At 37.9% G+C, this 26,168-nt stretch overlaps 4 protein-coding genes across 19 annotated transcripts in view; 3 read left to right on the plus strand and 1 right to left on the minus strand.

The window, feature by feature from the left end:
- Window positions 1–7,113, plus strand: part of LOC105688402 (bromodomain adjacent to zinc finger domain protein 2B) — a 63,960-nt gene extending 56,847 nt beyond the window's left edge. For 9 of the 12 annotated variants that reach the window (XM_048653951.1, XM_012404680.3, XM_012404678.3 and 6 more), the window contains 5 exons: window positions 2,163–2,284; window positions 2,527–2,668; window positions 2,782–2,909; window positions 2,989–3,273; window positions 3,773–7,113. In XM_048653951.1, the coding sequence (XP_048509908.1) occupies window positions 2,163–2,284; window positions 2,527–2,668; window positions 2,782–2,909; window positions 2,989–3,273; window positions 3,773–3,950 (855 nt within the window). In that variant the 3' untranslated portion in view covers window positions 3,951–7,113. Of the gene's footprint in view, window positions 1–2,162; window positions 2,285–2,526; window positions 2,669–2,781; window positions 2,910–2,960; window positions 3,274–3,772 lie in introns of those variants that run through there. The other 3 variants (XR_002305809.2, XM_012404681.3, XM_012404683.3) reach the window with 3 other exon arrangements.
- A 561-nt stretch (window positions 7,114–7,674) lies between these two features.
- Window positions 7,675–8,774, plus strand: LOC105688261 (mediator of RNA polymerase II transcription subunit 29-like). Its single transcript, XM_012404413.3, has one exon. The coding sequence runs from the start codon at window positions 7,874–7,876 to the stop codon at window positions 8,492–8,494; it is 621 nt and encodes a 206-aa protein (XP_012259836.1). The 5' UTR covers window positions 7,675–7,873; the 3' UTR covers window positions 8,495–8,774.
- On the minus strand, window positions 8,769–12,796 carry LOC105688254. The gene is made up of 3 exons (XM_012404405.3): window positions 11,897–12,796; window positions 10,067–11,826; window positions 8,769–9,982 (listed from the first exon to the last, which is right to left on the minus strand). The coding sequence occupies exons 1-3, from the start codon at window positions 11,925–11,927 to the stop codon at window positions 9,611–9,613; spliced, it is 2,163 nt and encodes a 720-aa protein (XP_012259828.2). The 5' UTR covers window positions 11,928–12,796; the 3' UTR covers window positions 8,769–9,610.
- A 189-nt stretch (window positions 12,797–12,985) lies between these two features.
- On the plus strand, window positions 12,986–25,997 carry LOC105688256 (ras-related and estrogen-regulated growth inhibitor-like protein). Of its 5 annotated transcripts, none has more exons than XR_007278021.1 (9): window positions 12,987–13,332; window positions 15,921–16,012; window positions 16,462–16,518; window positions 19,512–19,588; window positions 19,681–19,863; window positions 21,393–22,104; window positions 24,769–24,892; window positions 25,477–25,607; window positions 25,975–25,997. XR_007278021.1 is itself a non-coding variant. In XM_048653972.1 (6 exons), the coding sequence occupies exons 2-6, from the start codon at window positions 15,934–15,936 to the stop codon at window positions 21,699–21,701; spliced, it is 705 nt and encodes a 234-aa protein (XP_048509929.1). In that variant the 5' UTR covers window positions 12,986–13,329; window positions 15,919–15,933; the 3' UTR covers window positions 21,702–23,555. The 5 variants fall into 5 exon arrangements, 2 of the variants coding, with proteins under 2 accessions (XP_048509929.1, XP_012259829.1); XR_007278020.1 differs by having other exon boundaries at window positions 25,480–25,607; XR_007278022.1 differs by having other exon boundaries at window positions 21,393–22,035; window positions 25,480–25,607.
- The last annotated feature ends 171 nt before the right edge of the window (window positions 25,998–26,168 follow it).

A 26,168-nucleotide genomic window follows, 5' to 3' on the forward strand; every position in this document is an offset into this window, starting at 1 on the left:
AGCCCCTCCCATTCTCGACACTTGGAGTGACTCACCCTGTATTTTGAGCTTGATTCAGAATAGCGTGTATCTTATCCATACCAACAACATAAATACGACCAATGAGAGATCAATTAAACCTGTGAATATGAGTTGTTACGGATATGTTACGCATTATTGTTAACTAGCCTTTCCATAGAGTTGCATTTCAATAAAAGCTTCTCTCATAACAGAATATTTTCAGCGCTGATATTTTGAAAGACTATAGCTCGCTCATTCTTGATGGACCATGTTTTTTTTTCGAACCACTCACTCATTTACATTGAATATGCTTGCTGGTGTTAGGATTATAAACCTCTCTCAGAGAAACGATCAGTATGGCTTTTTTTTTTTACAGAAATTAATAAATCTGACTTTCTACGCGATATTCTCACCAATTAAAATCAGAAGAATATTATCCTGTTAATATACCTTAACTCACTGTGGCTTTTCATCTTTTTACTTTATAATTGGGTCTATTCTAGTATTAAAACGAACAATACGATTTTCCGATGTTATAAAACGTCATCAGGAAAAAGCAATCCAGAAAACATATTACACAATATATTATGAGCAAACGTTATTTTCATGTTCGGTGTATTCAAATGTGTATACTGTATCACAAAACCTACATCATGCCGATAATCATGTTAATCCTGCCTAGATATCAACATAACTAAGGTTCATATTCATTCACCCTATTATCTAGACATTTTACATCGAAACCTATAGAGAAAATAACAATGGAGGCTAAGAGTTTCTACTGGTCAAACCACAGATAACACATCAAACTTTTTAGAATAGTAGCATGAATTTTTGGCTGCTAACGCAGTGCTGAATTTATGTGCCTTATTTAATTTTTCTTTGCGATTTTATAGCGTAGTATAATTACGTGTGATCTGTTACTGATTCTTCAAAAATTATTTCATTTTGTTTTCCGGAATTACGCAAGTTCATGTACCTATGTATTGTCGCCAACTATTACTAGTTTGGATTCCTATTCATATTCGTATTCAATTGAAATTTATGCAACGGAGTCTTCTTTCCCTTACTCTCCAGCTCGTCTGGTGCAGAATCCACAATTTATGACTCACTTGTACTTTGATTCGGGACCTACGTTTTTTTTTGTTATTTCGAAAATTGAATTCCAGTCGATTATACCGTCAATCTATAATCGGTTAATTGAATATCTTATGTATATAATAGATGGTCGCCATTTCTCGGCTTACTGTGTTACTTGAAGTCGTGACGTTTACTTTTTTGCTCATAATTAATTCTGAAACTGATACCTGCAATTACTTCGATGTTTGCTTGCACTTTTACGGCCTCAGACATAATCTAAAGCTAATACAATTCATTTGCTACTTTGTATCATCTCAAAACAACTGACTCGAAACTTTAGATTTAAGATCCTTTAACCGTTTGGAACACTTAAATAATGTTATAACTACCACATTGACCTTTGATTTTCTCAATTTTTATAAGTTGGATCTCTTTTGATTAATTTTTGCTGAAATATTTTGCTCTAATCAAATATAAATGTTAGCGTTTCACAATATTTTATTCATTCTTCCAACAAAAAGTCTCTCAATTATACCTACAAAAAAGTCCGTGATTAATGTGAATGTTAATGTAATTTCGAGATCACATTTTAGTTTGTTCAACATAGTTTTCAGTATTGTCTATAATGCTCAGCATGTCAGCTTGCTTATAATGCGGTATCAAAGTGCGATTCGATAATTTCAGATTGTGCTGATTATCATTTATTTTTTCAAGTCATTGATCATCCCATAATTTTCCAATGTTTTCAGAATATCAAGTTCATTCACTTTCACGTTAATATCATTCGAAGTACTCAGCTCGCAATATGTTGAATAAATATTTTTGTTACAACAATAGATTACTGAATTTCAGTCTTCAAAATAATCAATTGATTTAGGTGCCACATTTCACGGAAGGGCTATATTTCACGAAACATCCAGCTCTTATGCTGTGTATGTATATCCATTAAATGCACTTACGTTGCATAAGACTCGGAAATGGTAGAACTCGCTACATATATATATTTAACCAGCACAATCTTGAATAGGGGAAAAACGATCCATGTGCATGTTTCTGATCTTTGAGTGATCTTTCGTTTTCAGAACTGCCAGTTCTGTCATAGTGGTGACAACGAAGACAAACTACTGCTGTGTGATGGCTGTGATCGTGGATACCATACTTACTGCTTCCGTCCAAAAATGGAAAACATTCCTGATGGTGACTGGTAGGCACCCTCAATATGAAAATCGTACTGATGGCAATGTCAGAAAGTCTATGTCCAAGATTCTAGTTGCACGCATTTTACTATTCGAGATTGAAGTATACTAGGCTAATAAGCAGTAAAAACAAGCACAAGCAAGCAGATCAATCATGCTTAAAGACACATTTAAATGTGAAAAGTTTTTGCCACATGATTTATCCTGTGATTAGCTTGTCTGCAGTGATCTGAGTACATCGATGTTTCAGGTACTGCCATGAGTGTATGAACAAAGCAACAGGTGAAAGAAACTGCTTGGTATGTGGTAAACGAATGGGAAAAAATTTAGTTCTGTGCGAATTGTGCCCTAGAGCTTACCATACCGACTGCCACAATCCTGTTATGCCTAAGGTGAGGCAATGAAAAATTTACCTATCAGTATTTGAATTACTCCCCACTGAAAAGCGTGTTGAAACGATTGAATAATTCCGCAATGGGATTCACATTACGTTTTCTATTGTCAGGTGCCTCGAGGAAAGTGGTATTGTTCCAACTGTCACAGCAAACAACCAAAAAAACGCAACAGCAGTCGAAGAAGCCATGCCAAGGGGGCAACAAGGGATAGCGAAAGTTCCGACCATCCTCCAACTAGGTATAACACTTGATTAACAAATCCGAAGTATAGAAAGCACTTGGATAATAGGTAGAAAAATATTCCATTGCTTTTTCAGTCCAACTCCATCAACAGCATCAAACACTCATGTCGAAGATGTCAGTTCGTCCGAACCACCAACACCAACAGCATCACCTCGCAAGGAAGGAAATAGCAGAGCACTGACGAAAAAGCAGCAACGAGAATTAGCACCATGTAAAATTTTACTAGAACAATTAGAACAACAGGATGAAGCGTGGCCTTTTTTATTGCCAGTAAACACAAAACAGTTCCCAACATATAAGAAAATTATTAAGACTCCAATGGATCTCAGTACCATTAAGAAAAAATTACAGGACTGTGCGTAAGTTAAGATATTTTTCACTCATCTCACAACTAAAGAACTCTATTTGACGCTCGCTTCAAAATGATGCCAAATAATACTTGCAATCGTAGTCGTATATCAGATAAATATGCAAACCCATTGCATAGCAATATGATTATAACAATATCTACCTATTTTCAACCAGCTTATAAGTATTTCGAATTTCCATATTATATGAATATTCATCCCGCCACTTTAACTCTCGGTAAATTATCTTCATAAAAAAACTTGCAACTACTTGAAAATGGTTCGTGTCAAACGCTCTTTTTTCATCAAGTTTACCCGGTTTATAGCTTCATATGTAAATTTTCACCGAATATTTATGATACAATAGATTCAAGGTTGAGCCGTTTCGCTTAAAAAAATCAACAACTTGAAACGGAACCGATCTTTCAATTAGTTGATAAGATGAAAATCGAATCAAGTTTCGTTCGAGGTACAAATAAAATCCTAATAAAATTATTTATTTTTATTCCAGGTACAAATCAAGAGAAGAATTTTGCGTTGACGTCAGGCAAATGTTCATAAACTGTGAAGTATTCAACGAAGATGATAGTCCTGTGGGCAAGGCTGGACATGGTATGCGTAGCTTTTTTGAAATGCGTTGGACAGAGATAACCGGAGTGCCACTTCCTCCACCACCCACGCACAGCTGAGGCTCAGCTCGCTCGCGCAATAACTGCAACAGTTTTGCACACTTCTATTACTAGTCCAATGTAAGGTTTCACCAAATGTATAATTACATTATCTATCGTCCAGATATCTATGATTGTTTAGTAATATTGTTATTACAAATTGTGCGCTCTTGTAAAATTCTTGTAATATTAACAAAACAAAAAAAAAAAATAATAATATTAGGTATATATGTAGATGACAACTTTACGAATATTTAAGAATCTTATTTAATCGTAATTTTACACGGATAATCGAGGTTCAACAAACTCATTGGATCTACTAACGATCTGCTCATGGTACGCAGACTCGATCCCAGTGCGAAAGTAAAAACTGATAAATCCTGTTTTTATCAGCTGAATGCATAGTGAAATGTGTTCTGTGCTCTTGTTTTGACTACATATCTATACCACAGCGTCATTACTAATTGGCCATCGTCAATTTTCATCGATCGGAAATTAATATAATTGTGAAATCTTCAGGATCTATGAATACCAAACCCGATACTTTCAAATTTATGTTCATTGATATTTCACTTTAATTTGTATGCATATTGGTTAGCCGTGATTGATAATGTTAACAATGAATGATATCTTCACAGATTATGAACTGTAGGTTGTGGCCAATATCAAGCTTCTTGTTGGATGGCATATCGCAAATGAGGAATATTTCCGGAAGAAGATGCATTCTATTTGATAATTTTTTTTTTCAATAGACTGCGACGACGCTTGCACACAATCTACAATCTAGTAAGGTATTAGTTTTTCTGTACGAAACAGAGTTTAATTTCGTTGCGATTTATTCGTATTTTGTTGAACATTATCTTTTCTCCGTGTTGTGGGCCTTCAAATTTAAATTATTCAGCTACAGCATTCACAAATTCGAACGTGTATATCTTGCACGTTCTGCAGAGCGTCAAAACATTATTTATATCTTAAAGAGTTCATGTGATTTTATCAAAGGTGATGGCATTGCCATTTCCTTAAAATTGTTTCTCTTTATTCTCTAATTTGAAGACGAATATCGGAGAAAATTTCTGTCCCAATAAACAATCTAGTAGAAAATGGTTCGCTTATCTAAAATCTGTGGCGTTTCTTATAATTCGGAAAATTTATCTCATAATTCGCATGAACAAAAAAATACCAGATCACATACTACGGAGATATGATTTACTGGTTCCATTATTGTTCTTGTTACCAAAGGAACTTGATTCAGTGCATAAAAAGTACAGTTGCACTAAATTATTTTTGTTGGAATTTCCTTGAATAAACAAAATTCATCGAATACGACGTTGGTGTCAGATCTGTCGAAACAGTTTCTTTTATGCTGCAAGTTCGAAAAGACAGATTAACCATTCATTGAAATGACCGCTCAAACATTTAACTTGACAGATGGAGCAAAATTGAAAACACCGCAATGGTCCTTGTACTTAGATTACAAAAACTTCTTGTCTAAACGGGTCTCTAATTGTATTATAGGCACAAAAATACTGCAGGAATGAAAAAGATATTTTGCGAAATGATAGGTAATTACGAAATTGTATTAACTCATAGGAAAACTGTAAGATTACTATAAAAGTAATGTTAGAATAATCCAAATACACTGGTATAGAGTGAGATGCCATTCCACTATTGAGTATTTTTTTTTAATAATTTTTTTTTATATTTTTTTTTTGTCTTCTCATATACTGCATAGAGAATTCTCTAAATTGTATTCGCTTGTCAGTATTTTAAAGTTGTAAAGTGAAATTATACATAAGATGCATTCATTATGAGACTTAATAAAAATAATTCTTAATTTTAGAATATACTATTGACATGTACAAGAAAAACATTTTGAATCTGGTGTCACGTAGAATTCTAAAAGTAGCTGAACAAGCATAATAATTAGTTAAGATGTGATTATACAGACCTGTTGAAACTTAAAATGGCATTAGAACGAGCGTGACGAGAAAATGTAATTTACATAATGAGTGAGAACTAATCCATGAATATTATGTGTTCTTGAAAAAAAAATGTTTTACGTATTTGTATGATAAATCACTATGTAAAACATAATTCAAGATCATATAGTTTAAGTATCTTGCATGTGTGTGCATTTTTTTCAATAAAAAAAAAAAAAACAAAAAAAACCGTACTGTATGATTTCTATGAGATACGTTGTTACGGTAAAAACGGACACTTAAAATGTGTTGACCTTTGATGATTCGTTTGGACAAAGGCATATGGCAAGCCTATGCCACCGATATTCACTACCGTTATACCTAGCATTGTAAGAAGAGTGCTCCAGAAACTATTATTCGAATTTAATGAATCCTGATTTTTATCAAGTATCGATTGTGTTCCACACGATCACGAACTGCTACCGACGTGACTTCTTCATACTTTTCGAATTTTTATTACAAAGTATTGTCAAAAATGTTCAAAAAATACTTCATTTCTGTCGTGTGTCGAATATCTTATTCAAATCGCTATAAAGTTATTATAATTGACAAATATTTACTGCAGAGCAACGTGATAATATCGCGGTGTCGACTACCTACAACGATCCTATTGATACGAGCACTCTTTTTTTCAGAAGATCTGAAAAGTGTAAAATGGTAGTGCTTGTGATATTAGATGCCTCTGATTCTATTCCAGATTCATCTTGCAGTGCATTTTCCATGTTTGTTCATCTATATCAAGATAACAAGTGCCTACTCCTTACTCTAAATCATCTGCAAGAAAAATATCCTTCAGTTCATGTTCCAAATTCCAAATGTAACTCTCGATCGTTCTCGAAATTTACGTACCCATAACTCACATGAATAATTACTTTGCAGTGCGTGAAATGTTAATGTTGAAATAGTCAGAATAGTAGAATCGAGTGAATGATTCATGAAATGTATGGACAGTGGAGCGAGTTATAATCTTTTACAATCACAATAATGACCACAATTGCGGTACGATGAATTAAAATGTATTAATCTTGTTTTGTAAGTAATCGATGTAAATTATTGTCAGTACATTAGTTGAAAAAATACAGTATTTGCACAAAAACTGATACTGCATATTGCCTATGATAAGCGATAACTATATTATGTTCTAGTTGACGCGTTAGATATCACAGATAAAAATTATAAATAATAAATAATTTTTTAAGGTTCAATTATTATTTAAATTATACCTCTAGTACAGTTATTGTTGGTACGATTAACGACGCTTTTTATACGAACTTTAGTTATGAATGTCACATTAACAGTTATAACAAAATGATATGCAGACGGAGTAAGTTGGAAAAAAAAATGATTGTCTATAGTTATTAACAGAAGTAATGTTAAGTAGCTAATATGTGCATGCCTAGAATTAGGCTCACAATGCTATATAAACGAATAAACGGACTTAATTATTGTATTGCCTAGTAATTAATAATAAATAATAAACAAACGAAGAGATAAGAAGGTAATTATGTTTAATAAACATTTTATTTCTGTAGGTACAATTCAGAATCATATCTCGATGCCTAACTAATAATAATTAAATTACTAATCCATCGCCTTTATTACATCCATGCCTTTAACATACAGAATAGGCACTAGTAGAACCCTTTAACTGTGCCTTTAATGCCTCTTCAGAGAATTGATTAAAGGGGAGCATCCCTTTCTGCTTCTGCGTACTACGTGCAATCGGGTAGGAGTGGGGAGTGAAGAATATGTACGTACGTATAGGCACGCCTCGACAGTGTGCCTCAGCTATTTGGCTAAGCATGTTCAGTTGTTGTAATTTGTTCTTTAATTCTGATTCACGTCTGATTCGTTGTCATACATTGCCTGCTATATATTGTGGTTAAATTCAGTGGGATAAAATCAACCGAATAATTAAATTATTTCATCCGAAGCACGTACTCTCCGTTTTAGGGTTACATCGACATGAATATCACACAAATTCAGCAGCCCGGACAGATGGGAATGGGTCAGATGCCTCAATCTAACCCTCAGATATCGCAGACTCAGCAGCAACAGCAGCAACAACAACAGCCGCAACAACAGCAACAGCAACAACAGCAGCAGCAACAACAGCCTCAGCAACAACAACAACCGCAACAACAGCAACACACTCAGGAGAAACTGGATAACATATCAAAAGTAAAGTCTCTTGTGGGCCCGCTCAGAGACTCACTTGCTATTGCTCTTAAATCAGCTGCTCAAACACTTCATCAAAACAGTCTTGTTGACGTTGGTACCTACAAAGGGATTGACTTACCGGTACAGTACAGGTTTGACAAGAATGCAGAAGAGTTCTACTCGATATGTGACCAGATAGAGTTACATCTGAAGACATCCATCGAATGTCTCTCGCAAAACTCAAGCTCTCTAAGGTATCTTCCGATCTCTGTTGCCCCCAATAGGACAGAAGCTGTCTCTGGACAGGATGGTCCAGCTTTGACCTATCCACAATTTCTAATGACTGTTCGCTCTCAAGTCTCTTATGTTAAGGATATTCATGATATGCTATTATCAGCTGCGCACACTATGACTCCAGGGGAATGAGACAAAGGTAGCGATACTATTCAGGTATGAGCTACACCAGCAGTCACTGAGGCTCACAGAATGAAGGGTAACACAATCAGGTTGTGCATTAGCTTCCTGGATTACAAATAACAAAACATTTTCGTCTTGTGAGGTCATTATAACAATACCCTTTTATTGTGATTTGCCTATCATAATTTCAACAGTTTGACACAGTAATCGTCGGATTAAACTAAAAGGCTGTGTTAAGGGAGTACATTGTCGATAACACTTTCAGAATAAACATTTTGCTTTACCAGAATTCTTTTAAATCCCTTTATTACCTGAATATCGAATCAAAGATCAGGACCTTTATTTGTCTCAATTTCAGGGGCAAAAATAAAATTTACCTTCTTTATATTTAGGATTAATATGTATATCGAGTTTCAGAAATCTGAATCTGTTAATTAAATTAACTCATCTACGAAATTGATCGAGTTATCGATAAGAGAAGCGAAAAAATTAAAAATCTCGATATCTGGTGTATGTCTAGAATTATACTTCAATTATTAAAAGTAAAATATTTTCCGCTGATGAGTTCACGAAATAATTAGCGGAAATATTTATTTTTCAAATGAATATGCACATGTAACATAGGTCAATGTGATGCGGAAACGTAAGTATATTCAGGGTGTTTTTTTTTTTTTTGATCGCGCCAGGCTAATATTTCCGAAACTAAGCAAGATTCGGGAAGACATTTCAGACAAAACTTATAGGATATCGAGGGGCAAAGAATATAGTACAGTCACATCTTCTGTAGGTTGAGACACTGACCCGTGTTCAAGGTCAACTTGTATTTCTATTTTGATGGAATGGCATACTTTTTTTTACATAATCTGAAAGAACATCGAATGCTGCACCGTAAAGTAATTACACACATATCGCTTAAAGTTGATGAGTACTTGGGTAGCGCCGGTCAAAAAAGTGCGCTTACACATAGGGCCATAATATTTCACAGGGATTGCAGTGGGAACCCATATTTCCGCAGGTTGATGCACAAGGAATAGCGTACGTGGCGGTAAATGTAAAACACGGTGTGTAATATAATACACCTTATGTTGTATAAATATCAGCAACCCGATGATTATCACCGTCAAATTAATAAGTTATCGATAGATACTGAGTAAGTGGCGAAGGAGTTGTTGAATAATTAAAGTTCGGAGCCCACCACCCCATCACGTCGTTACTGAGTTTTTTATCATCTAAGTTGTGAATTTTTTCTCTTAGAACTGAATGTGAACAGAAAGTACTCTTCTCACTTCCACGATGTGCGACCAATGCACTGCTACTGGAATTTTCAGGTAATGCACTACCGCCATTTTCTTCCACGATTATGATCTCGGTTTCTTCGTCCCTAAGCGTAGATGTAGATTTCATTCGAAAGTCGGGAGACTCCTGATCGCTACCAGACAAGCCTTCCGATGAGTAACTGCACACACTTATTTTGGATGATTGTCGTTTTGGTGCGGTCTATATTAATCAAATAACAATAATCATTTGACAGTGAGGGCAGATAGGTATCATTTTTTCAATTAATCATCATTCCTGAAGTACCTGTGGAACATTCTTGTCATTATTGCCGCATGATTTCAATTCGATGGATTCAGAAATAATCGAGGCATCGGTAGCGATTTGGCGGAATAGAACTTGGAGTGCGGATTTTTCACGCATCGAATTTAGAGCGGCAAGATTTTTATCCTGCATTCTACATACGCCTTCGTTTTTGTTACTATGAAGTGGAAAATAATTAATGCCTTCTGGCAAGGTCTCATCGAGGAGTTGGACAAATTTTTCCACCTGAAACCCGTCTGTCGTGGTTACTCGGTGGCTTTTGGTTTTTATTTCAAAGTCACGTTGCTCCCAAAACTTTGCAGTGGAAACTTGATCGGTTTTGCGAAGATGCAGTGGAGCTTGCGTAGTTTTGATTTTTACGGGTATTTCTGTCCGCAGTTCACCAACTGGATGTCGTCGCATCCGAATCCTTCGGATTTCTGCAGCTAGCCCGTGCAACGTATCAACATCATTTTGACTTATCTTTTCAGCGCCAACATTTTCAATCCAATCAAGCCAAGGCGAATCTTGGGAATATCTTAGAGGAATGGTTATTTCGTCACTATAATTTCTCACACCTTTCGGAATTTCATCTGCAAGTTTATCACATATAATTTCTGGCCTTGTGGGTGCACTGGGTTTTCGATTGACAAGGTCACACTTGGAGCAACCAACTGCAGTTGCTTGTACTTTTACGTTGCACATTTTCGTTTGTTGCGGCGGTTGTGAGCTAGGATTAACTTTCGTAGGCGGTAAAATATCAGCATGCATGAGAGAAAATTTTCCAATTGTGTTTCGCCTACGGGATCCGTCGTCGTTATTAATCGACATTCGGGTTTCATTTGAAACATTTCGCAGCATATTTATCAACTTATTACGACGTGTATTTTTTTCATCATTCCGAACAAAGTTTTCAGGCCTCCTACTAGTAAAATTTATAGATGTCACATTTGAATCCGATGGCGAGTATTCTATTTGATCCTTTTCCAAGAGATCAACGCAGATCGATGAGGTGCAACAAGTCCTTTTCGATCCTCCTCTTAACAGGTTCAAGATCGTCGGAACCAAACGTAGTTTCCTCTTGGCTTGAGCGTTCGATCCCCTGCGTTCCTTCGGAGCTGCAGGTAATGAACTCGAAACTGTTTCGCTCGGAACGTCCGACTCTGCTTTGCACTCGTGATCCCAAACATTGCTTTGCCGGAATGAAGACTCAGAGGAGCTTCGGTTTCTCCGCCCCTTAAAAGAAATCCCAACAGTTTCAGGTAGTCCATTGGAACCTTGCAGAGAGTTTGCAGAAATGAGGCGAATTTTCGTTTTGCTGGTACGTTTTCTCTTACAATTCGTAGCCAAACGCGAAACAGCATTGCGTACGATATTTGCGTAAGAGATGCTTTCTCGGATACCCGGGTTTTGAAGATCTCTCGTGGTATTTGGCGTCAGTTTTTCGACGGGTATATTCGGTTCTTCAATATCAGTACCAATATCATATTCTCCGTAGTTCGGAGAAGAGAAAAGACGAACCGACGTCGATGCGTAAGAATCGGTACGGGATTTCAAATTCCCGAAGATGTTGGGAGGAACTGCAGTTTCGTTTAATTTTTCGACGGTTTTTTTTATTGTCGTTGTTCTTTCGGCAAGTAAAGAATACAGGAACTGCAGGCTTGCTTCTAGAAATATCTCATCCTTATAATCGTCGACGTCATTTTTTCGTCCGCGGAGAGAATCTTGTCTAGGAAATCGAAATCCTATTCGATCCAGACTACCTGAAAGTCATTCAACGTTTTGTTGAACAAAACTATCTGCATTCATCGATGACGATTTATAATGTCTCACTTTTTACGTGTTTCATTTTTACAGTCGACATCTTTAGATCTCACAATCCAGGATAATCATTCGGATCCTCGATCTTGGGCGATCGCATAATGAACTTCATGCTTAAGCTGATCATTAAATTTATATTGGAACAACAATTTTTGAGTATTATAACCCGAATATTACATTGATGTCATTGATTGATGCACGGGTGAAAAAGATCGATCCCACAAAATGAATCATTACATGACCAAGTTCATAGTATGAGCAGTAAGTGATCTATTCATAGAGCCGGTACAAAGAATATTCAGCCACCTTTCCAGACTCGAAGGTGTATTCTGAAAAACACTTCAGCTAACTAATCCCTAAGCAGGCAACACTAAGGTCGAAGGTAATTCTTTGGTATGATCGTACAGCATTTCATTTGTCGAGTTATTTCTAGCACGCGGTATTCTTACTTTTCGGAATAGAAATTGGATTGTGAGACAATCTCAGGTATCGCTATACTTGACGAAATGATCACTGCTGCAGGCAAAGTGGATGCAAACCCATGACGAAGTTCCGTGAAGTTGAAAAAAAGGGAATGACGACGTGGTTCGTGATATTACGTATGCGAACGTGCATTCGATTACATAAAAATTATGATATTGGCATGTGTAACGTATGCGTCGTTGTACAATAAGCGCTGTTGAAACGTGAATTTTCCGAATATGTAACTAGATGATGTCTAATCCACTGTGAAACGGCGAGGGGGAGAAGGAGGAGGGCGAATGTACACGTTTGATTTGATATCTCTTTCTTTCGCTCTCTCTCGCCCAAATTCTTGTAGAATTTAATACGAAAATGCGTCGCGACGACGGACGTCGAGCTCCCGCACGTGTTCCGGGGAAGCGCCGGCGCGCTCGTTCATAACAGTTTTCCTCCCGAAATACGTGTATATGTGTGTAATATTCATACGTACAGACACGTATATTAGAGATATGCTTGTATACACAGTTTTGTGATACGAATACCTGGCTTTGCTCGCTATCCCGCTATATATACACAGCGCAGACCTGTGCGCCAGAAAATACATAAGACGGACCGCGATGCTGTCGACAAACCAGTTGAGCGCTGCAGCCCCTGATGTCAAGTGGCGAGTGTTTCTCCGTGATAATTAACGAATTTTGCTTATCGATAAATTGATTGATAGTTGGCTGAGATTAATTCAGAAATATTAATATACACTGTGGAAATAACACGAGATTATTGTGTTAAGCTCAAGTGTTACGTTGACGTATAGTGAAAATTGCAAAGAATATCACAAGCGATTAATTTCGTTTGTAATCAACTGCCAATAGAAGACGAGAAAAGTAAAAAAAAAAATCTTCCACTGTGTAGTAGTGCGCGAATTTCATAGTTTTTGCTATTTGTAGTTACCTATCAGCATCGTTGTTTGAAAGATTTAAAAAAAAAAGGTAAGTTGATTTTCACGTACAGATAATTATACCGTCTTCCATTTCATCGATATTATGTATAGAAAATTATTGGATGCTTCGTCGCTCGATCGCTTTATACGATCAGATCCTATCACGTGTTCCGGAGATGCATATTGCACGTTCATGAATTATCACCTATATTCATACATATATTCAGTCATTATTCATTGGCACTCTTGAGTAATGCGTATCACTTGACCGAGGCCTGACCGAGTGCATGGAACTTTAAAAGTCACGTATAAAACATTCTAAAATGATTCAATAATGTATATACTGATGTACGTACATATATTTATGCTTGTTGTCTGCTATCAAGAATATTCTTTAATTAGCTCGCTACGTGTAAATACGTGCTTTTGATTCCATTCCTCAAGGAATGAGTATATCCAATTCAGGTCATTACTCTCCGTTTTAGCAAAAAGGAAAAAAGAGCAAAGGACGATCATGCGAAAAATATTTCCGTTATTGTATACGTAAGATAACAAAAATTCGCTTATTGATATTTCGATGTATAATGAGAACGTATTGATACATTTTCAATAACTCCGACTAGAGAAACTCGCAAATATTTTTTACTTTTCGCACTAGCTTATTTTTAGACAACCGTATACGGTGTTACAACGAGTAATTATCAGTGCATATATAGAACACACTCGATAATATTGAGGCGGATAAAATCCATCACATAGTATACGTGTATCTATGTGAACTAGTGCAAACATAATCAGCCGCGCTAAATACTTCAAACCCCCTAAATATCCTAAATACTCGTAGTGCTAATTTTGTGAAGCTATAAAGGCAGCGGATGAAGCAAAAAAACAACCAAGATTATACTAATCACAAGTGCGCGTGGGGACTGGTAAATTCTCGAATGAGTTCAATTACTTATTCATGATTCCTCTACCTCCGTGTTCGTCCGATCGTCGTCTAGCACCATTAATTGCACGTTTGTGAACTAGTTGCAAGCCAAAATATCTCACTTGAGTCTCTATAAATGAGGGCAGATCGACCAAGTCCATTTCAATTAAGGGTGGGCTCTACCAATGATCAGAAATTCTTAATCTTTGTACGGTGTTACTTTGGCGAGCCTGAAATGTTGACTGAAAATTAAGATGAAAAAAAATAGGAACAAAAGGAAGCAATGTATGCACACGTGTTATTTCTTCTTGTTCTTGATGAAAACTGCAATAAAATTGTCAAGCTTCTGGCGGCGGTCTCATTGTCAGTCCCTCGGCGCCGAGTAACATAGCTGAGCGTCGCGACGCTAAATAAAACGACACGAACAACGTCCGATTTTGGATCGCGCATATCGACGAGGCGGACGTCGCGACTTCGTCCGGACCTACCAATCTTTCGATGAGACGTTGACAAATTTTTTTGCTTTTTAACTCTAATTTTATCGGAACATTTCTCATCGCCGAAGAGTCTCACCGATTAATGTAACAGCTGCTCAACTTTTCTATTCTCAAACCCTAACGAGTAAAATCGCATTTATCTCCATCTTGGATTTTGTTCACATTCTCGATGATCATTTTCTCTTACTTGCTTTACTGGATGCAATACGTGCCTCGTAACCTTGCGAATCAATCATATATGAAAACTATTCATTTTTGAATGTCGTACCCTATACCTATATTCGTATTCGTTCACTCGACACAGATGAGAAACGTTGTCCTATTTTCTACATTTTTTTTTTAGACGTCCCGATCGTTACCAATCGGACAAAAGAATTTCAGGAAATGGAACACCGATCAAAGAGTCTCTATGTTCAACAATATCACTTATTGCTCTCATACTATTCCAGGACTTGTGAATTTGAATGTTAGCAGAGATTTCGTGAAATATTCCAATTTCCAGAATGAAACGCGAAATAAGGTTCATATAGTTGAAGAAAATTTATATTATGCATATCGTATTTTCTAAGAAGAGATTATTCACTCTTTCTGATCAGCTATATTAAAAACATGAAATGCGACTGACACCGGAAACATCGTATCAAACGGAAGTAAAGCTTTTACTTTTCATCACAGCCCCGGATACATTAATAGCTCGTCATAACTTATTGGAATCGAGCATTTCTTGGGTGGGTGAGCGGTTTTCTCGTCAGTTTGGTACATGAGGATGAATCAGACGACCTGTTCGCTCTTCACAACCTTGACCAATACCTGACAACTAAAGGCCAACGCAGAGATATTCTCTAGTTCAAGAATAACCGACAGAGTTGTTATAAATACATTACTTTTTTCTTATTTTTTTACTCTTTAAGATCCTGTGGTCTATACGGGGTCGTCCATGATACTTATTTATTATTAACTTATTCAGGTAATAATGGGTGAAAAAAAGGCGAAAATCGTGCTTGTCTTACGAAAAATCAAATCTTACCCATAGAATCATTATGGAATGATCAATAGTTTTAAGGGATATACCCTACAGAATTGCACAGAGTTTCAGCAAATATGTATTGTCTCATTGGTTCGTTTCTTTTGTTGTAAACTGAAATACGATGATCGTAGAATTTATTTAGAGTATTCACGGTCTCGTCATAACCCAGATTTTCTTTGTTTCAGTTCTTCTTCGATAATGAAGACCAACGATAGGAGCGGAAATGTTTCACGAGTTAGAATCGTGGTTCTAGGAAGTAGCAACGTTGGAAAATCTGGTAAGTGTATCATATCCGTACCTATACATCAGATTGTACATACTTTATGAAATTTTAACGGGGAGATCGGAGTCAGACTTATTTGGTATTGTGTCGCAATTAATTTCCGACTAAAAGCTTGTTTATCTTTCAACTGACAATAAGTAAGGCTCATCTCATACTGGCAATAGTAGCTGCTATGTTATACTTATTACTAGTTGTAAAAATATACAAATCATTTCGTTCTCAACGCGTTCACGTTTGGAGCTTATTCGATCCGAAAAAATGCATGCTGACGTTTAGCCATTTGTGGCTGAACACACGCAACGTCGTACATTCTCATGTCTACAGATATACCTGTATCAAAGTCTGCGGGAAATCGCGGAACAAAACCATTTCACACAAAATATCGAATGGAGACTAACAAAGAAAGTTTTTATCATTCTGTTTTTCCTATTCTCAATTTACAGCCCTGACCGTGCGCTATCTCACCAGGCGATTCATCGGCGAATATCGATCGAATACCGGTAAGTTAAATGGCATTTGTTTGATAGCTCTTGATATTGCATACGATGATCGGTGCTGAAAATTTCCTATATACATGAATTGTAAAATAACGAAAGGTGAATTTTTTCACATGGCTGCTTGCTTTTCCATTATTCTCGAGTAACATTCAGCAATCAAGATTCCCGTATCACCTATGTACAATGCAGTTTCTTTATAAAAAAAAAAAAAAAATTTGTAGTTATACCGCAAATCAATTTTTAGCATTTTGGTGCCAGTTTTGCCCTCATTTCCCATTTTTAGCCGAGGTGTTGTACGTTGAACATACCTATGAGTATACATACCTACCTAATATACGTTTGGTTAGGCATCTTCGTTTTTCGGCGAAAATCACGTGATTCAGCGGAAGTTGTTGGAGATTCCTAGATTGAATGCCAACGACGAGGAATGAGGAGACGGTACGACCCTTAACTGCAATAAAGATATCGCCACGCACGAAGCTATAGGAATACGATAAAAGAAATAGAATGAGAATGAAATTATACACGTGAGTCGCGTTGATTCATTCACGCTCGCATTCACGGGGGTTAAAATACTCGGACAAATTGGTTTCGTTAACGAAATGGTCTTGTTGACTAGAGATGTAATTTTTTTGGTATATCCACACTGCGCAACAGAATTAACGGCGCACCCGGAACTCGGCGAAAAAATACCGATTTTCAACGTGCTGTAACTCAATGAAAAATTGTGAAAAAGAATCATTTCAGGAAGCATTAGGAAGGTTGAAACTTTACCTTGCCAATTGTGTTTGAAAATTCTTCTCAAGGTAATTTTTAACCCCGTGGCGTAGGTTTGAACGCCGAGTCGTAAAACGTCAGGAAAAATAAGTTTTTCAAAGTTCTCCACGAAGCTTGAGAAAAATCGCTGAAGACCTTTGAGATGGCCATTTTGTAGCCTGGAATCTCCTCTGTAAAACGGTGTCCTAAAAGTTTCGTACACGATTCTCTGACACTGAGTCATTCAATTTTTAAACAAGGCATGTCATTCTGCGCAGCATCGACGAGTGAGCGCGAATCAACCACGCGCGGGAAAAAGAGTCATTCAATCGATTGCGTTTTCAATCGTTGAAAATACATGGAAGATGCGCCGTACGTTGGCCGGTATTTAATTTTCGACTACATCCGGTCTCTACCGTATAACATGGTATTCCCTGGCGGTGGGGGCAAGGGCGATGACGAGATTAGGGGATATGTGGATATTGTAGCGTGCAATCATCTTTTGTCGAGGTGATCAACCTCTTCGCGAGTCGTGCGACTGGATGTGGCCGTAGAGGTAGAGATGGGGATTTGAATCGTTGCACTGTTGGAGGAAGCGTCTATAATTCGGGCAGCTGCCACAAGGAATTCGTTATAATTATAGAAACAGTCTTCCCTAAGCCAAGCATTGCGACAGAAACGAAACGAAACGCTGCCGCGACAGTGCGCTCCCATATTTTCATTACCCCGCGCGCGCTGCACTCGTATTCAGCTTCTTCTGGTGCACGTTCGGGAAGGATGAAATTTCAGCGCAAATGTAAATCCTTCAAGTCTCTATTTCCAACACAAAATATCCAGGTCGAAGCTTTCGGTCGACTTAAACGTCGCATATTTTGCAACTTGCACCGAAAACAACACTCCCGAACATTTTCCGCTCAAGAATAGGTTACATCAATTCAACTCTGAAATTGCATTGGTCGTGAAGATTAAAATACAACTAATCATTTACAGGAGAACGTAACTTCAGAAAATGTATTTTTTTTTTCGAAATCTCAATCATTCGACAAGATCTATGACATGTGTCCACTAAAAATAAAGTTGAAAATTTATTTTTTCAATTTTGATTTGAACAACTAGCCTGGGATTGATATTCGAATGGGTCAAAGTATACCTACTTGTCGAATAGCGCGTATAAAATACACTGCAAATAAAAATTAGCAGATCACCCCGTTTTCGCCCCGAAAAACGTCCGACTTCGACGGGTCATAACTGCTTGCAAAATTGATGTAGAGAGTTGCAAAAAATGGTATTTTAAAGCTTGAAGCTTCACCTATCAGATACTTTTTGTCAATTTCGATTAACTTTCTTTGTCCACTAGTTACGGCCTCTTGATGCAAGTCACGTCAAAAACGTGAAGTCAACTTCTGACTTTGAGAAGGTGCACGGGGTGCTTTAGTCATTGGATTTCAATTTTTCTGATGTCATTTTGAAGGTTGAAGTGTCTTCTTTGAAACGCGTGGTTTAAATTTCTCGTACGATTTTTTTTGCTTGAGTTATGCGACTCTAAAGCAATTACTGTCCACAAATCTTTGATACGATAACTGAGTCGGGTAGGATACTCATCAAAGATTTTTGAACAATAATTGCTTTAGAGTCGCATAACTCAAGCAAAAAAAATCGTACGAAAAATTTAAACCACGCGTTTCAAAGAAGACACTTCAACCTTCAAAATGACATCAGAAAAATTGAAATCCGACGACTAAAGCACCCCGTGCACCTTCTCAAAGTCAGAAGTGCATTTTACGTTTTCGACATGAGTTGGATCAGAAGAGTATAACTAGTGAACAAAAATATGCAGTGTATTCTCACACACCCACCGTAATATTTAAAAATTCCAGATGTATAGTACATGAGGTGCCCCTCAAATATAGCGTTCGCTCGCCAGTTATAATCTACCCCTTCTCCCTCCCATTGATATCTCCTGTCGGCGCGGATAAATCGCGGGGTGAAGGGACTTTTTTGCACAAGGTCGAACGAAATCATTCCATGAACAAGTCGCGTTACAACTCGACGTTAACAACAACCGGTGTGTTTTAGCTATAGCCATGGCACGTGGTGGACAAGTGCTCTTCCTGCATTACATTTACTACACCCACGTGTACCCATACCTACACATATTCGTATTATATCCATCCGTACACAGGTATATTATAACTATCCATACGTGTACTTATCGTTCGACGCATCCTTGTTTGTTCTAGATTTGCTCTACAGGCAGATAGTTACGGTTAATAACATGGCGTTGAATGTGGAAATAGTCGATGTATCAGGCGAAGCGGTAAGTTGATTCACGTGTCCAGCGATTCCAAGAAATGTGGAATCGATATGTGGTCCATTGATATTGAATTTCGATTTTTTATTCGTTCACAGGAAACAAGTTTTCCTGCTGACCAAGTCGCTTGGGCTGACGGTTGCCTGATTGTCTACAGCGTTACCGATCGTCAGAGTTTTTTGTACGCCGAAGAGTGCCTTCGTCATTTTCAAGAGGGAGACAGTCCAGCCGTCCAAACCGTTCTCCTGGCGAATAAAATGGACCTAGAACACCTACGCGAGGTGAGAATTGATTATTATAATCATGCCCGATGATCTCGACCAAATTTCGATAAAAATCATTTTCATTCGTTTTTATTGTTTTCAATGGTTGGGAAATCAGAATTACAAAAATCATTCCTACAAAATTTGGATCATATAGTGGGGAGTCTTGAGCGGAACAGAACTCTCGTAGAATAAATTCCCGCAAAAAGTTCCTGCGAAAAGTTTGTTGTAAAAGTGCGATGTTGAGCGTATTTGGTGCAGCACGAGCTTTTCCTTCGTTTTTTTCTTGGATCAAATTATATAAAATATGTGGAACGTCTGACGTGAGCTGATTTACCACATAACAAGCGATGTCCCACGCATGCGACAGGTTCTGCTACTACCGCCGTCGCTGTTTCTGCTGCACGTGTCATCGAAGACGCTTCACGGGGGGTTCGCGTTTTGTTCGCGATTTGTTACTCGTCGAATCGTAATCGTATACAACGTCCCTTTTTGTCCCTGCAGGGGTTTGAGGTGACCGATTCCTCGCAACAAACCTGTGGCCTGTGTCGTATCGCGTGTTGCTTACATATCTACATACCACCTACTGTATTTCTAATACTCTAATGACAGCCACGTGGTGAAATTTTCGTCTCCCCCTCTCCCTGCCTTAAATAATTCTCGTCTCCCTGCAATGGCAGTCCGTTGCTCGCGTGGGATTGAAAAGATACCGGTATATACATTCATACAGATGGGTGGGCATACGTAGACACGATGTGGCCTCAGGTTGGGAAGCCGAGGGCGCACGTGCTGGCTGTACCAACGACGACGAGGTTCAATAATCATCTTAGCTTATTCATCTTACAATTAGCGCGCGTAACGCATGGGGATATGATACGTGGGCACGAAGAAAAGCGGACAATTTACTTGTACGAGGTGCTCCCGTGATTCCTTTTCATCTCTGCTTTACTTTTTTTTTTTCAACTTTACAAGTTCATCCAACGTATCGTTCGTACGCATAATCTGATCATCGACATGATCAATCCGCGTCGTGCATAATTCGAATTATTCCGAAACCAGCTACCAGTTTTGGTGTGAGCTTCTGATGCGAGCGTTTGATAAAAAAAATGATCCCGAAGATGATGAAAAGGCTAAAATGAAAGCACTTCCTCTAGCTGCAAAGTGCTCTAAGTGCATTCAAATTTCCTGAATCGGGGAAAGAAACGAGCAGACAATAACTCGTAAAAATTTTATGACCGAGTAATAATACGCAGAGGCATGTAATCATTGAATGTAGATATATCCAGTCTTGATCTATTTCAAAAAAGCGCTCTCGTCGCCGCTGCACCAACTATGATGATTCGAACGAGTGTTTCCGTTGTATCTGTAATTCATCGTATATTTGCGGGGTAAAAATAATAAATTCGATCTAAAACTATCTTCAAAAATTCCACACCTTCGCGTCACACCAGATATAAATACCGGTAGAAATTATACGAATATTACAATTAACATTCGTTGACTCGTGAGTCTAAAATTTTGTGGTTTTCTCCTTCCTTTTTTCCCAGGTCGAGGAAGTCGAAGGCCGGGAGCTATCGAAACAGTACGGATGCCAATTTCACGAGATTTCGGTCGCGGAAGATTCGTCCTCGCTCTACAAGGCGTTTGAACATCTGGTGACTGAGTGTCGAGTTTTACTTCGAAACACAAAGACGCGAAAGTTCTCCGTTAGTAAGATGATCGGTACATTAATCGGTACGCAGAAGAGTGCTACCCCGTCATGCGGGGGTACCGTTGTCGTATGTAATAAAAATGATCTTCACTATTCTCGAGTATTGAAAAGACGACAAAACTTAGTGGCACCAGCGAGTCTATGATGCCTTGAAATAGCCGAGAACGAGTAATGAGTTCAAGGCAGGATGTACATGCTTGTTCATCTACAAGATGAACGCCCATTTTACGGACTAACTGGCTGGAAGCTGCTGAAACCGATGCCGACGTTGGTGCTGGACCTGAAACGACGGGGAGGATTGACGGCGCTAGACTCCAGCGAAATGTAATCTGTCCTTTGGCCTACCTACCCTGAAATTTCCGTAAAGGCGATTGTCGTGAAAAGGCTATGCCGGCTACAAGAAAGTGGACACATGGATTTGGTGTCAGTAGCGACGGTGTGAGGAGGAAACGAGAGGGGCTTCAGCTCCGCCAACCGAGGTGATATACTTGAAGCTGATCGCGTTTAGCACGACGCCTGTCTACAAAAATAACCGACGATGAGACCTGGTATGTTGGCAATGGCGTCGCTACCAGTGTCCTCGTCGATGACGTTGTGGTTTACATTCATTCATGCTACCACAAACAGTTCCAACATGAGAAACTGAGAATTGGATGACTGACCCCGCGGGTGGCACGGACCTCGAGTCGTTATCGTCGTGAGATATTTATCAATCGACGCTCGGCGTTGTTCTGTATTTATCGTCGGCGAAGATACTCGCGCCCGAAATGATCCCACCGGGATGAGGTGTTGATTTTTAGTAAAATGAAGAACACTGATTCGTGTCATTCGTTTTCAAATATCGCGTGAGGGGCGAGGGGAAAATTACGTGTAGAGCCAACGAATGTATAGCCCGGTCCGATTCGCAGTCGAGGGATTTTATTCGTTATATGTTGAATTGCTGGATTTTCAATTTATATACGTGGCTCATTTCTAGTCTGACGTAGTAATCTCAATTGCATACCGTTTACCGTTGGTTCTGAAAAATATATTAAGATATTGAAATGTTCAAATGAAACGACCAGAATCAAAAACTGAACGAAATTTTGTGATCATTCGAGTGCCTAAACGATACCTATCTAAGTCACGTCACGTGTACAATGAAAATATAGCGGATATATCTTATGTATAAACGGTTTTCCGTCTCTGTTCCCTTAACTCAATTAGGTACTTGTATTGTCAGTTGTTATTATTATTTCGTAAAAATAATAATAGCAATAATTATTATTATAATCATTTTCATTATTTATTCGTCACAAACGCAATGAAATATTAATATATTACGCAGATTTGTGAATGATTTTGTTTGCGATTATTTTTACGACGACAAGACTAGCGGATATCCGTAAAGAAAAATGGAAAACAAAATCAGTCGTACAGTATTTTGAGAGTAAACTGACGATGTATTGCGATGTAACTTATTTTTAGTTTCCTGAAGGGTGACTAAATTATACATGAGTAGTACCGATAAGAAAACATGGGATCGAACGCCGCGTATCCCATGGTACGTATACGTGCATTGCATGTTCCTTATGAACGAGTGTACGAGTGATTATTTATTCACGTAGACATTATACGGAATGTAAAGTTCTCACGGTATACACCTTATACGCAATTGTGACGCAAATTACTGAACGTCGTTTATTGGTTCGGATAGAGTACAATGCATACATAGAAATGACTAATATTCTAGTTAACGCATCTAAGAATAGAATGTATTATTGTATTAAACGCATAAAAATAGGATTAGGAATTTATTATTCGTATTTATTATAATTATAAACGATATTTATGAAAGGAATTGCGTTCTCAAAAGGCTGTGAGTTAAATTTTTCTTTACAAAAAATAGGCTGTACAAATTTCTCGCGAATTAATGATATAAGGTGTACAGAAATAGTCTCATTAATATACTACATAATAGGTGAAAATAAAAAAATAAATGAATATACATGAAAAAAAACTCACTGTCGACTTTATTACTGCTAAATTTCATTCGTGAAGAGTATCAAAATCCTTCAATAACATACCGTACTCCATACCGTGTTGATCCGAGTACGGATGAATTTATGACTCAATAATATTTGGCTGGGTGAATAAAAAAGAAAACTGCAGGGTTCTGCTTCTACTCGGTAACTTTATTGACAAAATTTATACTTATTCTACTTGCACCTAACACGCATCGTCCACGGTTTTTGACCATTTTGCATGAAAATTTGAACGTGGGAATAGCGAGAACGAGGGCGATACTCCGGAAAGAATTTGTCAACAAGCGGATGGGGGATTTAGGAAGGTAATAAAATGAATATTTCGCATTCCGTGCTTTCAAGCTCCTCGAAGTCGGGCATCGTTGGCAAGCAATAATTCTACACATTCTTGGACTGTCTCTGGAGTGAAATATTCTGTGAGTTACCGTTTTATTTTCAAAGTTAGAGAATAAGGGAAAAATGAATAAAATTTTGTAGTCGATTATTACAATGGCACAGCGTCACGATTCGCTATTTGATCTGTCGGTTGATCCGATGCTTCTGATTGCCGAAGTGTATAGAGATTGGTTATGCGCTGCATTATTTGCCAATGCTTGGTATGTACTGTGGGAATTGTGGATCAAAGATTGGAAATAATTTTCAAGGGGTATAATATGGTTTCAGACACGACGTCACACTTTGTTGAGTTGCCTACTACTATTTTGCATCGGTTCGATGAGAAAGGCGAGCGAGTTTTGTCGGAAATTCGACTTTGCTTTTCGCAGTTTAATTCTGAAAATGTCAGGTCTCACAAAAAGTTCCATTATACTAATCATTTTGCCCCGAGAAAACGCCAGATCTATGGCCTCAGATATATATTACACGACTCAGGGAACAAATCTTCGATCGATTAATTTTCATAAATTGTATCATTTGCACAAAATATGGCCCAAAGATCCGTAAACTAATCGGAGTTCTCTCTCCTACATTTTTCTGTTTTTCCTACCATCTCAATTGATCATCACGCGAATCTTATACGAGCGATTAGGATTTCAATTTTCCGATTGATCATGATTGATTAACAATTACATCAATTCAGACACGAAACGGTATATGTTGATTCATCGAATAAATTGCAGTGAATCACGAAACATTCGATCGGGGACGTGTAATTCGGTATATGGCTCACAGAGTACATTTATGTCGTAGTTTTTCGTCTTGGATACAACGGCAGTTCAGCTTCAGCGACTGAAGCGGCGACATGTGGAGCGACATGAGGAGCGACGTCAGTAGCAACGCAGTTTCCTCAGAGCGACGACGGAGAAAGAGAACGGTGAGCAAGCTTTCGTGCACAATTTAGTCGAATATTGTTAAAATTAGTTGCGTTAACTTTTTATTTGTATTTTGATCACGCTCTTCCGACTATTCGTACTAAAAACAGTCGTTATAAATATACTCGCTCGGGTTCTCAACAACCTTTTGAAATTTCGAGAGATGACTTTTCAATTGAATTATACGCATTTAGTTCTATCTTCAAGTATTTCGAGATAATCAAATAATATATTTGACTAATACAAATTAGATACAGCTATTATTCTTGATAGACTTTCTATGCAAAATCTTTCTGATTTGTTTCGGCTGTCAATAAAATACTTTTTAAATCGTTCAAACGACTGCTTCCCATCGTAGTTCGATTACGTTTTCTATTATGAGCTCAGCGAAAGGACGTAATGCGAATGCACTCGATGCAGATCCTGAAAAATTCATCGGGATTCACAATAATTCACTCGATTCCTTTTCTCAATGAAATATAGAAAGATTTATTGATCTCATTCGTGGATACAAGAAGAAAATAAATATAAGTGATTGTTATATCGTGATTTGAATTGTACATGTGATATTTATTCTTCTTTCTAGTAGATGACCATTGCGTGATGGAGCCAAATCAGGACATCAACGCGTTTTACCAAAGATCGACTCCTCTTCATCCTGTCCCTGTGGAGATGGATCTGCAACACATGAGACGTACAACTCCTTTTTTTGCAGAGGTATGTTTCATTAATTTTATCCCTTCTAAGAGCCCCATAGTGTAATCCAACATTCAGAGTCTTAGTATATGAATTGCACCCCCTTAAGAAAGATTTTCAAAATCCTCCTCATAAAATCAGATCACCCAGCATTACCCATTTGATTCAGTAAATTCATGCACCCCCGTGATATAATTCATCAGACACACGCCAATAAGGCAAGACAATAATTTATTATCACATAACTTGGTACAATTTATTATAATTCAAACATCTTATATACTTATATACCGAGTCATAAAATCATTATACATTAGGTTACATGATAGGTCATACAATAAGTCATGTATTGCGTCAACTAATTATTTATTTGTTGTTTGTGTTACAGGACGCAGTTCCTCCAACGTCATTGACCGGACTCCCCCTGTTCATCAGGGGGAGTCCACCGTCCCCTGGGACTGCGCGGCCTCCCACCGCCCCCGGGGTCCCAGGGGACCCAGTCCCTGAGGACATGTCCTCGGGGATGCGGTATCCCCGCTGGAGGGGATGCCATATCCCGAGGGACATGTCCTCGGGAACTGG

Source organism: Athalia rosae, chromosome 4 (genome assembly GCF_917208135.1).
Source record: "Athalia rosae chromosome 4, iyAthRosa1.1, whole genome shotgun sequence".
Lineage (NCBI taxonomy): Eukaryota > Metazoa > Arthropoda > Insecta > Hymenoptera > Athaliidae > Athalia > Athalia rosae.

What these genes read in the sequence shown, in the direction of transcription:
- LOC105688261 (XM_012404413.3), top strand. Translation starts at nt 7,874, where the DNA reads ATGAATATCACACAAATTCAGCAGCCCGGACAGATGGGAATGGGTCAG.
- LOC105688254 (XM_012404405.3), bottom strand. Translation starts at nt 11,927, where the DNA reads ATGTCGACTGTAAAAATGAAACACGTAAAAA. An exon ending in AAAAATGAAACACGTAAAAA is followed by an intron (nt 11,827 to 11,896) that starts GTGAGACATTAT and finishes AATGACTTTCAG; the next exon opens with GTAGTCTGGATCGAATAGGA. An exon ending in ATGACAAGAATGTTCCACAG is followed by an intron (nt 9,983 to 10,066) that starts GTACTTCAGGAA and finishes TGATTAATATAG; the next exon opens with ACCGCACCAAAACGACAATC.
- LOC105688256 (XM_048653972.1), top strand. Translation starts at nt 15,934, where the DNA reads ATGAAGACCAACGATAGGAGCGGAAATGTTTCACGAGTTAGAATCGTG. An exon ending in TAGCAACGTTGGAAAATCTG is followed by an intron (nt 16,013 to 16,461) that starts GTAAGTGTATCA and finishes CTCAATTTACAG; the next exon opens with CCCTGACCGTGCGCTATCTC. An exon ending in CGAATATCGATCGAATACCG is followed by an intron (nt 16,519 to 19,511) that starts GTAAGTTAAATG and finishes TGTTTGTTCTAG; the next exon opens with ATTTGCTCTACAGGCAGATA.